This window comes from Pleurodeles waltl, chromosome 2_2 (assembly GCF_031143425.1).
Source record: "Pleurodeles waltl isolate 20211129_DDA chromosome 2_2, aPleWal1.hap1.20221129, whole genome shotgun sequence".
In the NCBI taxonomy this organism is placed as follows: Eukaryota; Metazoa; Chordata; class Amphibia; order Caudata; family Salamandridae; genus Pleurodeles; species Pleurodeles waltl.
Window position 1 is genome coordinate 1,119,960,822 of NC_090439.1, and position 14,038 is coordinate 1,119,974,859.

General features: G+C 43.7%; 1 protein-coding gene across 7 annotated transcripts in view; it reads right to left on the reverse strand.

The window, feature by feature from the left end:
* The window catches only part of IQANK1 (IQ motif and ankyrin repeat containing 1), a 338,309-nt gene that overhangs the window by 40,268 nt on the left and 284,003 nt on the right, over nucleotides 1-14,038 (reverse strand). For all 7 annotated transcript variants that reach the window (XM_069220930.1, XM_069220928.1, XM_069220926.1 and 4 more), the window contains 2 exons: nucleotides 13,036-13,132; nucleotides 9,437-9,571 (listed from right to left, as the gene is read on the reverse strand). In XM_069220930.1, the coding sequence (XP_069077031.1) occupies nucleotides 9,437-9,571; nucleotides 13,036-13,132 (232 nt within the window). The remainder of the gene's footprint in view (nucleotides 1-9,436; nucleotides 9,572-13,035; nucleotides 13,133-14,038) is intronic.

Sequence of the window (14,038 nt, forward strand, 5' to 3'; positions counted from 1 at the left end):
TACCTTCATCTCATCTTTCTGACACCTGTGACATCTGCAGGAAGTTTTCCTTACGCACTCTGCGCAACAGGGAGAAGATTTGCCTTCAAGCACCAGAAGAGAGAAAAAGACAATACTTCAGAGTGAGGGGAAGGTCAGTCTTCCACCTGGGTTCCACCTTCAACCTCCAGTGGACATGCAAGATCACAAATGAGTGTTTCTAGCCAGAGACGACATCAGTCCCCATCGACGTCAAGGACACAGATGTCAAGGCACAGCTCCAAATTGTTGCCCGTCAAGGGCTGGTTCCATGTCGGAGAAACATCAAAGCTCACTGTCGACAAGACACTCGTCGACATTGAGGGATTATGCCCCATTGTCGTCACAGGTGAACGATGTCGAGAAGTGCTTAGAATAGCCCTGCAATTTTATGGGTGTCTAGGTTCTGAAGCTCATTATGTACAGGAGCCATGCCGATAAATGTAGAGAAATGGGTCTGGATGAAGGACCTGCCTGTGGTTCATTGAAAGAAGATCTTTCTGAAGCTTCTGCTGAATGTGGCTGTCCTCCGACAACAGTAGGAGCTCCGTAAACCAGTGTTGTTGGGGTCACGGTGGAGCAATAAGTTTGAACCGGCAAGGTTCCCTCTTAATTTTCTTGGGAAGCCTCAGAATAAGAAGGATGGGGGAAAGTGTACACAAAGATCCCTGATCATCTTATCAAAAACACATCCCCCACCCCAAGAACCCCTTTCAGGGATCCCAACTTGCATAGAACCAGCATTTCTTGTTGTCTTGTGAAGCAAAGAGATGCAGACGCAGCTTTTCCCATCTTTGGAAAATAGTGTTGAGAATGGCTTGATTCAACTCCCATTTGTGACAAGTTTGATGTGTTTTGCTTAATGTATCTTCAAACAGTTGTTGACCCCTGGCAGATGTTCGACTCTTATGGTTATCCGATGAACCAGTGTCCATTTCCAGATGCGTTAGGTTTCTTGCAAAAGGGCCTGATATCTCATACCGCCGGCTTGTTGAGGTAATGCATGCTGGTAGTGTCCGTTCTGATCAACACTGATGATCCTTGTATCCTTGGTAGAAAAGCTTGAAGAGCAAGCAAAATCGCTCTGAGCTCCAGAAAACTGATGCAATTCTTTTGACTATTGTTCCCTCCATTTGCCTTGTATTTGCAGGTCCTGTAAGTGAGCTCCCCAGCCTTACAGAGAAGCATCTGTTGTTATGATGTACACGGAAATCGGGAAAGGAAAGTCATTCCTAATGATAGATTGTCTGGGTTTATCCATCAAGGGAAAGCCCTTTTCATCACTAGTGTAATGTGGATGATGTTGTTGAACGAGCCGTCCACTTGGAGCCATTGCACGTCCAGTTCCTCCTGAAAAGGTCTCATTGTTAGCTGAGCATTTGGAATTAGGAGTATGGCTGATGACATCATGCCCAGTAGAGATTTGAGACGGCAAACTGAAGCAGACTGTCTGGCCAGTGCTGACAGTTTCGTTTGTCAGTCTCTGGACAAACTGTATTGCAGTGTGTCTAAGGCTGCCTCCAGAAAATTGATCCTCATTGAAGGAGAAAGGAGAAATTTCTGATAATTTACTGTGAGTCCCAAGGTTTGAAACATCTGAAGGCAAGTTGTTATAGCCACAGACGCCTGGCAAAAGGATGATGCTTTTATCAGCCAGTCGCCGTGATATGGAAAAACTTGAAGGTACTTTTGACGCAAATAGCCCGCTACTGGGGCAAGACATTTTGTAAATATTTGTGGTGCAGACCGGAGACCAAACGGAAGCACCTTGAATTGGTAATGAGTGTCGGCTACAGTGAACCTGGAGAATTTTGGATGCCTGGGATATATGGGAATATGGTAGTAAGCATCTTAGAGGTCATGAAACCTCCGTGATTGAGAAGTTTGAGAATTTCCTGGAGTTCACTAATACGAAAAGATTGCTTTTCCAGATACTTGTTGAGCTTCCTGACACCCAGAACGGGACACTATTCTCCTGATTTCTTGAGAACCAGGAAAAAATGAGAATAGGATCCCTTTTCTTTTTGAGAATTTGGGACTTTTTATATGGCACCCTTAGACATATAGGTGACTTATAAGTTACTTAAGTGCAGTGTAAAATGGCTGTGAAATAACATGACGTTATGTCACTCAGGCTGCAGTGGCAGTCCTGTGTAAGAATTGTCTGAGCTTCCTATGGGTGACAAAAGAAATGCTGCAGCCCATAGGGATCTCCTGGAACCCCAATACCCTGGGTACCAGGTACCATATACTAGGGAATTTTAAGGGTGTTCCAGTGTGCCAATCAGAATTGGTGTAAATGGTCTCTAGCCTGCAGTGACAATTTAAAAAGCAGAGACAGCATAAACACTGAGATTCTGGTTAGCAGAGTCTCAGTGATACAGTTAGGCATCACACAGGGAACACATACAGGGCACAACTTATGAGCACTGGGGTCCTGGCTAGCAGGATCCCAGTGACACAGGCAAAACAAACATACACACAAGTAAAAATGGGGGTAACATGCCAGGCAAGATGGTACTTTCCTACATTGATGACGATATCGACAGTGTTGCTGTCGTCGACAAAGTTTTTTCAGTCAGTTTGTGTTTCCTCAAAACTGGTTCAGGGGAAGACCTTGACTGCTTTAAATAAACAAGTACAGATGGTGTAGTAGGTTCTGATCTAATTTCAGCTTGTTCACTCTTTTTTTCAAGAGAGGAGCCTGGAGACAACTGATAATGCATCTTTTTTAATGCCTTCTTCTGCCTCTGAGGTGACTCATAGTCTGACCTCTCTCTCTTTTTTGGCTTTGGCTGTGAGGTAACAGAACTATCACTATCCTTCTCCTCAAAGATTACCACAGTTTTATTTTTAAGCTTTTGAAGCCAAAGTATTAGACCTGGCATCCTTGGCGTGATCTCCCCTAACATTTTTGTCCTCTTACCTCCTGTTTTTCTGACCTACAGGGAGTGCAGAATTATTAGCCAAGTTGTATTTTTGAGGATTAATTTTATTATTGAACAACAACCATGTTCTCAATGAACCCAAAAAACTCATTAATATCAAAGCTGAATATTTTTGGAAGTAGTTTTTAGTTTGTTTTTAGTTTTAGCTATGTTAGGGGGATATCTGTGTGTGCAGGTGACTATTACTGTGCATAATTATTAGGCAACTTAACAAAAAAAAAATATATACCCATTTCAATTATTTATTATTACCAGTGAAACCAATATAACATCTCAACATTCACAAATATACATTTCTGACATTCAAAAACAAAACAAAAACAAATCAGTGACCAATATAGCCACCTTTCTTTGCAAGGACACTCAAAAGCCTGCCATCCATGGATTCTGTCAGTGTTTTGATCTGTTCACCATCAACATTGCGTGCAGCAGCAACCACAGCCTCCCAGACACTGTTCAGAGAGGTGTACTGTTTTCCCTCCTTGTAAATCTCACATTTGATGATGGACCACAGGTTCTCAATGGGGTTCAGATCAGGTGAACAAGGAGGCCATGTCATTAGATTTCCTTCTTTTATACCCTTTCTTGCCAGCCACGCTGTGGAGTACTTGGACACGTGTGATGGAGCATTGTCCTGCATGAAAATCATGTTTTTCTTGAAGGATGCAGACTTCTTCCTGTACCACTGCTTGAAGAAGGTGTCTTCCAGGAACTGGCAGTAGGACTGGGAGTTGAGCTTGACTCCATCCTCAACCCGAAAAGGCCCCACAAGCTCATCTTTGATGATACCAGCCCAAACCAGTACTCCACCTCCACCTTGCTGGCGTCTGAGTCGGACTGGAGCTCTCTGCCCTTTACCAATCCAGCCACAGGCCCATCCATCTGGCCCATCAAGACTCACTCTCATTTCATCAGTCCATAAAACCTTAGAAAAATCAGTCTTGAGATATTTATTGGCCCAGTCTTGACGTTTCAGCTTGTGTGTCTTGTTCAGTGGTGGTCGTCTTTCAGCCTTTCTTACCTTGGCCATGTCTCTGAGTATTGCACACCTTGTGCTTTTGGGCACTCCAGTGATGTTGCAGCTCTGAAATATGGCCAAACTGGTGGCAAGTGGCATCGTGGCAGCTGCACGCTTGACTTTTCTCAGTTCATGGGCAGTTATTTTGCGCCTTGGTTTTTCCACACGCTTCTTGCGACCCTGTTGACTATTTTGAATGAAACGCTTGATTGTTCGATGATCACGCTTCAGAAGCTTTGCAATTTTAAGAGTGCTGCATCCCTCTGCAAGATATCTCACTATTTTTGACTTTTCTGAGCCTGTCAAGTCCTTCTTTTGACCCATTTTGCCAAAGGAAAGGAAGTTGCCTAATAATTATGCACACCTGATATAGGGTGTTGATGTCATTAGACCACACCCCTTCTCATTACAGAGATGCACATCACCTAATATGCTTAATTGGTAGTAGGCTTTCGAGCCTATACAGCTTGGAGTAAGACAACATGCATAAAGAGGATGATGTGGTCAAAATACTCATTTGCCTAATAATTCAGCACTCCCTGTATATTTGCTGGCCTTTAGGGATCTGTGCACTTTACCACTGCGGACCAGTGCTGAAGTACAGGGCTTAGTGCATTCCCACTAGACAGTCACATTGTGTGGGTGTGGCATTAGCATATTGATGGCCCATCACCAGGCTCATGGGTCTTCCTGGGCTAGGTGTGAGGGAGGAGCTGGCACTTACTTCTGAATAGGGATTTGCCTCTCCTAACACAAAGGGCTGCATAACCGCTTGTGTAGTGGCTGGAGCTGGGGAGAGCGTGAAAGGGACCCTGGGGACTTCAAAAGGTAAGTCTAGAAGTTTCCCCAACCTTCCAGAACTTTGGCACCAAGGTATAAATGATAGACACCAAACCCCACAAAATCAGAACTCTACTGGGAGAAGGACACTGCTAGGAAGGACTGCTGTACTGCCAGGAGGGACTGACACTCTGCTCTGAATTGCTGTGTTGGCCTGCTGCTGTGTGCTGACTTGTAGGAGGGACTGCCACTTTGCTGTGCTCTGTTTGTTGGCCTGCTGCCTCACCCCGCAGGAGACGGACAGGACTCTCCTAGTTGCCTTTGCCCCAAGAGTCTCCATGGGCTTGTTGGCTTGCACCCAGTTTTCCCCTGAGATCCCCATGCCATCAAGGACCTCGCACCCCAGTTGTGTGTCTCTCACTCCAGGTGCGCCCCAAGGACATCAAGAATAAGAATCTCATGCGGTGCTTTGTTGGATCACTGCACTGCTGGTGAGTCTGCCTCAGGATTCCCCGCTGACACAGTGCCGGCTCCTGGGAGCTGCACTCATCTTGGCCACTGACACCGTGCCCCTGCATCAGGCATACCTTGCAGGACTGCGGTGAGTGAATTGTCACCTGGACTACCTCGTGTCTGGCTCTCCCCGGGCCACACTCCATCCTGCCAACTCTTAGCGCGGCCGCCGGGCTCACCAGCATCATGTTGACAGGGCCAGCTACTCTGGGCATCAGCCCCCGCTCGCCTGGGATTTAAAATATCCTATCCACGGGCTGCCACCCATAAGAGCACAGCCTCAAGACTCACCAGATTGTGTCAGCTGGGCCGCTGCACAGCCACTTCTCATGGGCGGGGCTCTGCCCTGCAGATCTAATTGCCGGCCTCTTGCCTCCCTGACAAGTTGGAGGCTCCCTGCCTCCAGAATGCCACCAAAGCCGCACCACCATCCATTGAGGCGAGGCATCTTCACCTTAGGTTGCCAAGGACCCGGAACAGAGATCCGTTCACGTCTACACAGTAACACTGGTAATAGGAGCACCCTCATATTTTAAATTTCATCAGAGGCTTGAGCACAATGCATTGCCAAACTCTTGGCGAGCATGAGTATAGACGCCATATCTTGTGATCACTTTATTGATTGGAACACTTTTTATTTTGATGGTATTGAGGGGAGTAGCGACTGTAACCACATCTGCATTATTTGATAAACCCTTAGTAAACAGAGTAATCATGCTCAGTAATGTTATGTATTCACCACTGCTTAACGTATAATTGGTTTATTGGATTTTTGTTGTTTTGGTCTTATTTGCAACAGATAAATACTCTCTATTTGTCTAACATGGTGTGGTGTCATTCACTGTGTTACTGTAAATCAGTGGTGTGCATATACTTTACACATTGCATTATAAGTTAAGCCTGACTGCTCTGTGCCAAGCTACCAGGGGGGTGAACACAGGTTAATTTAGGGAGTGTAACTGACTTACCCTGTCTAGGATTGTGGTCCCTACTTGGACAGGGTGTAAACCTCTGCCAACTAGAGACCCATTTTCTAACACAAAGCAAAAACCATATCTCTCTATCTTTGAGAATTTTGGTAGAGAAAGTCCTGCATATTTTAAAATATTTTACCTTGTGGGCTGGATGAAGACAGTAAATACATTCTTTTGAGGGGCTTCTGAATACAGCCTCTTCTTACCGCAGGTCCCACAAGGTCGCCATAGTCCTTTCTTCAGTACTTCTGACATACTGGAACACAGTTGTAGTGTTTCTGGTAACCAAATTTGAAGAACTGAGACGAGCTCAGGGAGACTCCCTTTCACACGATGTGTGGTAGAATTCCTGAGAGAAGATACCTCTGCTGGGGGTGTTTTAAAGGGTGCTGTCACCTGACTGGCTGATATTTGCTATTTTATAAATTATGTTGATAAAACTGTCAATGTCCTTTGTCATTGTAAGCAATGCTAATTACTACTACTGTTTTAGAATGTACCGTGGGACTCCGACCTGGACGACGGGGATGATTCAAGCATATGAATCTATGAAAGATACTCCAATACTGGTGAATAGGGGATAACAGCCCACCCACAGTACTATCAAGAGTGGAAGCCCCTCATGTTGCCAGCAACACACGGAACTGCACCCAGACTAGTCTACGTTGGGCAAGCACTTGGGTCGCCGGGTCCTAGGTTTGGATGTCGAAATGGCAAGCGACTCACATTCCAGACCAATGGCTGATTGGCCTGGAATTCTACCACAAGGTCCTGAAAAGAAAGGCCATAGCGGTTTTCCATCTAATGTATCGGGACCCCTGTTCAGCACCAGTACGCAACCAGTCATCGTTTTATTCACAGCAATTTACCTGACTTCGGGCCCTATGACATCTTAAACAGAAGTAATTTATTGAGGGGCCTAAATACTTTGCCAGGGATGAAAAATACCCCCCAGGAGCTACTGCAAGCTTGGTTTATTCCACCAAAGCCTAGGGATGAAGGAGAAACAGCCATAGTATGGAGAGCCAGCAAGATCATGCTGGACTCGAAGCTAAGCAATAGCACTACCCTTGACAACTGGACATATTGGTGCGTGAGGGTCTACCTGAATTGTATTTGGTGGGTTTTGAAAGCAGGTACGCTCTGCTCACTCACAAATAACATTAACTGCACCGTAAGTCCCCATCTGTGTATCAGCTTGAGGTCCCTTTAACTTAAAGAATTATTTATGCAGCCTGAAAAGTAACAGTAAGTATGAACGATCGGTCCTCAGGTGATGCGCTAGGACTTGTGAACAGGAATCCTATGCTACATGAAATCACGCCAAGTGGATAGGCTAGGCCCTCGTAATTATTTTGCCCAGGATCCTTCCTCAACCTTTGTAACGTATCGCCCATAAGAGTCTGCCCCTCTCATAGCATCTGAGGCCCAGATAAAAGTGTTAAGTTGGAACACTGCAGGCCTGCACCAAAAACTAGTGGTCAAGGAGTGGGTAGCATAGGGGAAATCAAAAACAAAATTCTACTTTCAGGAGACCTAAACAACGGACAACATCACTCTGGACAACTTTTCTTCATATAGGAAACAAAAGGGAAGCCTAGAGGTGGCCTGACCATCGGGGTATCTACCAGGCTGGGTACCGTCAAACAGGCATTTTTTTCAAATCACAACATCCAGCTGCTACGAATTTTCAATGATCTATGGGAGTTAGACGTCTTGAACGTATATTTACTGCTGGGGCTTCGATCAGAATTCCATAAACGACTCAAAGAGCTAGACAAACACGATGGCACTCTCCGTTGTAACCTTATGCCACAAGTGCAACCCGGTCTGCAAGGAGTCACACCATTTTGGTGTGTGGTGACTTTAAAAAAAACAGATGCCACAATGGTTAACCTGGATGTTCTCCACAATTCTCTTGTCGGCACCCCGATTTATCCAGCAACCTTGCCACTTAGTAGTTCAAGGAGAGGGGCTTCTCATGTTAAAAGCTTAACAACAATCTACATCCCCTAAATGGATCTATGGGCCAGATGTAGCAAAGGTTTTTACCCATTCTGTGTCTATGGGAAAAAGTGTTCGTACATATGGCCCTATGTTTGCAGATTCACCTGTGCAGTATAGGTTTCGATCCGGGACTGTGTAAGCCTGAAAGATTGCATACTAGTCAGTCTGGAAGCGTGGCATAAGTTGATGATCTTGATATGCTATCATTCAACTCTAAATAGACATCTTTTCCCTCAGTAATTCACAAAAAAATTATGATGCCGAAAGCAGTTTCCCACAATTACGTCTATGTATTATTCTTGCAGTCCGCCTTGAAAAGAGGACACTCCAGCAATTGGCAGTTCATCTTCAGATCACCTAGTTTATTATGTCAAGTAATGCACTTACTAAAAGTACACCGTTGACACAAATTGCAAGTGGCCTGGTAACAATCCTATCTAAGAAACCTGAAAATCCTTGAAAGATGTCAGTGTAAACCACGTTTTTCTGAGTTATGCATATCAACAACGGACACAAATTAAAAAAGGGAGGCGTGATTGCTCTGAAACATGGTTTGCAGTTGCTCTTTGCAAGAAGTAACACTTGTTGCAGACCTTCTGGTGTGGCCTAAAGCTACAGACTCAGGGATGCCATTCCCAGTGAGGTTTGGTGCGCAGAATGTCTCAAGAGGTTTTACAAATGTAGACTCCAGCTTCCAGGTCAAAGATGGGAGAACCTTTCCTCAATAAACACAAAGTTTAGTAGTGTTTTAAATGTTGTCTTAAAAGTATCTGTTCCCCTGCACTAAACCGAGAGCAATTAAGAGAAGGATTAGCAGAGGCATGCCAGAATGGCAAAATCAGTTTAAGACTTGATGCCCGAAGGATAACTGTCAGTGCATCTCTCCATCACGAAAGGCCTTGTGAGCATGTTCTGTGGCCATAGCCTGATGATGGGTGATATTTCAATGCAAGAACAAAATGGAGATCACGCACAAAAGAAATGTCTACTAATAAGTGGTATTTTCTTTTAAGGAGTGTGATTTTACAATAACCTAATATGGCTTTGTGGATTGAACAAGGAGACATGCTATACCAGTGACTGAGGTAATCATTCTCTACAGCTCTTGCTTAAATTACACCAAATACTCTTTTTTTTTTTTTATCAAATAAACTCTACCACACCAGGTTTGCTCATACCGGAGGGCTCCCAGCAGCGCCAGCCGAATTGTCTCTGCCTGCATGTGAGCTGGATTCAGTGTGTCCAGGTAATTGGTGTCTCTGTACCGCAGAAATGTCGCTGCTTGTCCCGTAGGATCGACGATCAGAGGCCATCTGCAAAAATACATATACACAAATCATATCCACCAGCAATCAACCAGCAAATCATTTCACGACCATTCCCTCTTTCAATAACTTAAAGATTTCAGCTTCATTTTACTGCTCAGGAAGGAGAGCAAGTGAATGTTTGCAGAACAGATTGACAAGAGCGTCTTGTAAAGCAAGCGGTGGTGGGTGTGTGTTGGGTGGGGAGGACCTGCTGCTGTGTGCTCCATTCTCTCTATATTTTGATGCATGGTGCTGACCCACTCTCCATTACTCCATTAAAAGGGTTACCTAAAAATCTCATTTTTAAACCACTTTCTTCCATTTTATAAGGAATTGGAAGTGTGATTTATGCTTGTGGTGATTTTCAAAAACATGGCCAAGAAATGCAAAATATTCTATATGATCTTCTTTCCTTGAACAATAGTTCTATATGAAGTTTGCCTATATTTTATAAACTTTATAGGAGGGCGTTTTTAAATCACTCTCGTCCATTTCAGAAGGAATTGCTTATTGAGACCCCTAGTTGGGGGGAGGTTCAGAACGCCGTCCACTGAAGGCAAAGCATTCTAGATGCCGAAACGCAGTAAAGTGCAGCCGGACTCTGGACCGAAGGTTCTTTTTTTAGTCTAGAGAACACGTGAGCTAATGCTTGTTTCACTCACTTTTTTTCAGTTCCAAAAAGGATTGGTTTTGTATTTGATATTTAGATCAGTTTTTCAGAAGCTATATCTTCAATAATACATATCACACTTCAAGTTTTATCTGCATTCCTTTCTACCTATGCTATCCAATGCAACAGTGTTGAACCGACTATTTGGATTCTTTTTATTTAGATTCATATAAGTTTGTAAATACACACACAACAGAATCTACTGAAATTCTCAGATATTATGAACTACAGGTTCTTTGATGTTCTCATTGACCCGACAACGGAAACAAGCATTGTTTAATATAATAAAAAGAGCTGCAAAACATGGATTTACAAGCATCACAAAGAGTAGGAAATTGGGCAACTGGTTAAGGGGGATGAACCCTTCTCAAGCAGCAACCACGGTTCTTGTCAGGATGAAACACAAGCAAACCCTAAATTAACCTGTGTTTAATCCTCTGGTAGCTTGGCACAAAGGCAGTCAGGCTTAACTTAAAGACAATGTGTAAAGTATTTATGCTGTACCCCAAACAGTAATAAAGTGAAAACACAAGAAAAATACCACATCAATTTAAAACGACAGAGCAAAATTTAATAAATTATTTGAGACCAAAGTTACAAAAATCCAATCAGTGGAATTGGAGATGTGTAATTTTGAAGATTTAAGATAAGTGTAGCGCCTAAAAGCACAAAGCAGTACTTGCTGCTATCTGGTCATGCAAAATCACGTGAAAGTCATAGGTTCAGTCCAACCAACATGAGGAGTGCATCCACGCATGGTTGTTGTTGCAGCGGGAAGAGCAGAACGGGTGCAAAGATTTAGTCAGGTGTCGCGAATGGTTCGCATTGGCGGTTATGGCGGGATGTCGATGCTGTAGCGCGAAGTGCAGATCTCACGTTGCCGGTTGTCTCTGGCGGTTGCTGCAGCGCAAAGAGTAGGGTTCAGTGGAGCTGCGCTTTGGCGGTCAGCACGTGTGGCAAGATCTTGGTGTAAACCTTGCTGTTAGCAGTCGCGAAGAGCCCAAAACTTAAGGATTTCACCCTTCTCTTTAAGGAGCTCCACTGATGCCACACCAACGGTCGAGGATCTGAGGGCTACCTCATGTGAATCAGGAAGTCACTCCAGCAGAGCTCAGGCAGGTCCAGTTGCAGGTCTAGGCACCGGGTCAACTGGGCAGATGCAAGGAGCCTCTACAGCTTGTGTCCCTGTAGCTCTGAACAGGAGGTCAGTCAGCTGGCCTCCCTGGAGTCACTTCAGCCTGGGTTGAAGGGTGCCGATCCAGTCCTCCCTCTCAGCAGTATGGCAGGCTTCTGGCAGCAGGGCATATGTCTTCTATAGTATCCAGAGGTCCAGGGGCGAACTAAAGAACTGGGTCTGAGGCTCCAATATTTATACCTGCTGCCCACTTTGAAGTAGGAGAAGCTTCTAGAGGTGCTTGGAATTTCCTGTCCCCTGCCCTGGCCCAGCTTGTCTGGGGGCACAAACGAGTAGTGACAAATCCTTTGCGAGTGTGCTGAGGGAGAGGCTTTGTGATGTGTAAGTGTGGTAGGTGACAGCTCTGCCCCCTATCATGTCAGAGATGGCTCATCCTGTAACATTTGACGGAAAAAACCTTTATTGACTTAAGAGTGGTCATCCACAACCACACATCACAGGTAATTTGTGCTTTCTTTTAACCTCTTGGAGGAAAATCCTTTTAACTTAACCAAAGCAAGAGGCAAAAACAGTTTGTATTTCTGTCCATGTTTCTTTTTGTATGATAAAACGGAACATATATGGCTATATTTGCACAATAAGTCATTAATTTGAGGCTTTGTGGTGTATACCTAGGCCTTGGTAAGATATACAACTTGTTGCTGATTGACGAAACGTCTAGGCACACACTATCAAAGTGCACAAGGTTCAAGGTAACAGACAAAAGGTACGGAAACTAGTAAAATGTGTATCTTTTGGATTCCTTAGTCATATTTAAAGAAACATTTTTCAATGAAACAGCTTTTTTATTACACTCCTTCAAACAATGTGAATTAGTAGTGCAGTTTCCCACATGTTAAACACTCCTGGATGATTTGGGTGTAGGTTCAAATGTAAAAATATTTGCAGTGCTACTTATTGAAAATGACACTAAACACAGTTATGTTGCCGCATAGCAATGTTTTTCCCTTACCATTCTCCTGACATTTCACGAGAAACACACTAATCTACTCATCCATTGAAAATCTGTGACTGCAGAAATTGCACAAACTTGACAACACTGCCTCACTCATAGGTGAACTATAAAACAGTAATTTCTGGCTTTGTGAACCACGTTCAGGCCAGGAATATGGAATTCATTTTTTCCATGTTAAAGCATTGCAGGCCCATAGTTTTATTCTGTTTGATGAATACAAAAATGTTCCTCTAACTACAATGAGAATTATATTTTACATATTTACAAAAGTCTGAGATTTACAAAAAAAACTATGTTAATGCAACAAGTGTGCCAAGGTAGAGATGCATATCACCCATACACAGTTGCAAAAAGGCACAATAAGAAAGTCTATTTTGAACAGATAAAGTCCCGAGTCAAAGGGTGACTGAATGCCTGATAAACTGCACTTCCCATAAAAACACAGTTTCCAAGCGGAAGGTGACCTCTCCAAAGAAACTTAACATATAAACACAAAATATAATACAACATGGCATAACATAGCACAATAGTGACAACATATGAATGCACAACATGTGAAAAATATACATAAAAAGCTTTAAGTGGAAGTTCTGTTTCAATCAAGTACATGAGACCACAGTAACATACTCTTTCAGTGGCGTCCAACCTACCGTCCATCTTGCTGGATCTTGTTCCCCACATCCTTCATCAGTACCTCATCGAGCTCCTGGATTGAACACTTCAGCCCTGGCAGGCCAGAAGCAGTATCTGGAGATACAGAGATAAACCTATAAGACACCGTTGGCTTCCAATAGGTACTATGTTCCTCTCTGATACACGCTAAGTAGTTTACTCTTTGTGTGACAGCCTTCTTAAGAGTTGAAAGCCACATCGGTTGGTCTGGGGGCTGGCTCCCCTGCAGGAAATGGAAAGAATAAGGGCTTGATTCACAAAGCTATTTGTATGTTTAAGTTCAACTTTCATGCACAAATACCCTTTTTTAACAAGTGTACAGCCACATTTGTGATCTTTTGTGCTTTTACACTCACAAAAAATATGTGTGAGTCAAAAGATTGGGAATGTCTTCCATGTGGTGAGAATGCCTTCAATGGCAGCAATAAACTCAAAGTTTGGGAACACCCACAAACATATTCCTTGCTTCCCTGGGAAACCCCAAAATAGAAGAAGGTGTAGGGGAAGGTGTTTGACCGCAAGGAAAATCTTTCGTTCATAGAGAAAAACAGTTGAGTTGCAATGTGTGAATTCAAGACAATTTACTGGGAGTCAATGTACACTATACATTTTTGCAATCAGAAATGCCCTAACGTGTCCCAAAAGTTCAGTTGGGACCTGCAACTATCACAGCTTCTTGAGCACACTCCTGGGAACCTTATGAATTAATATAATTCAAATTTAGCCCAACTTGATCTCTGAGCAGTGCTTCTAGCATGACAATAGATGATTTTCTGTTATCATGTTCTGTAGCAGTGCTAGGAAAAGTAAACATTGAATGGGGTAGCTGCAGCCGTATGGTTATAGTGTTTCTAGGTGGTGAGACTGTCTCAAGGAATGATACTGAAAAGTTGATTATGTGGTGTCAGTATTGAAATGCATGTTGTGGTCTGAAGTGTTTTCAATGGCCCTACAGTGATCACACACCTGATGCTTATCTTG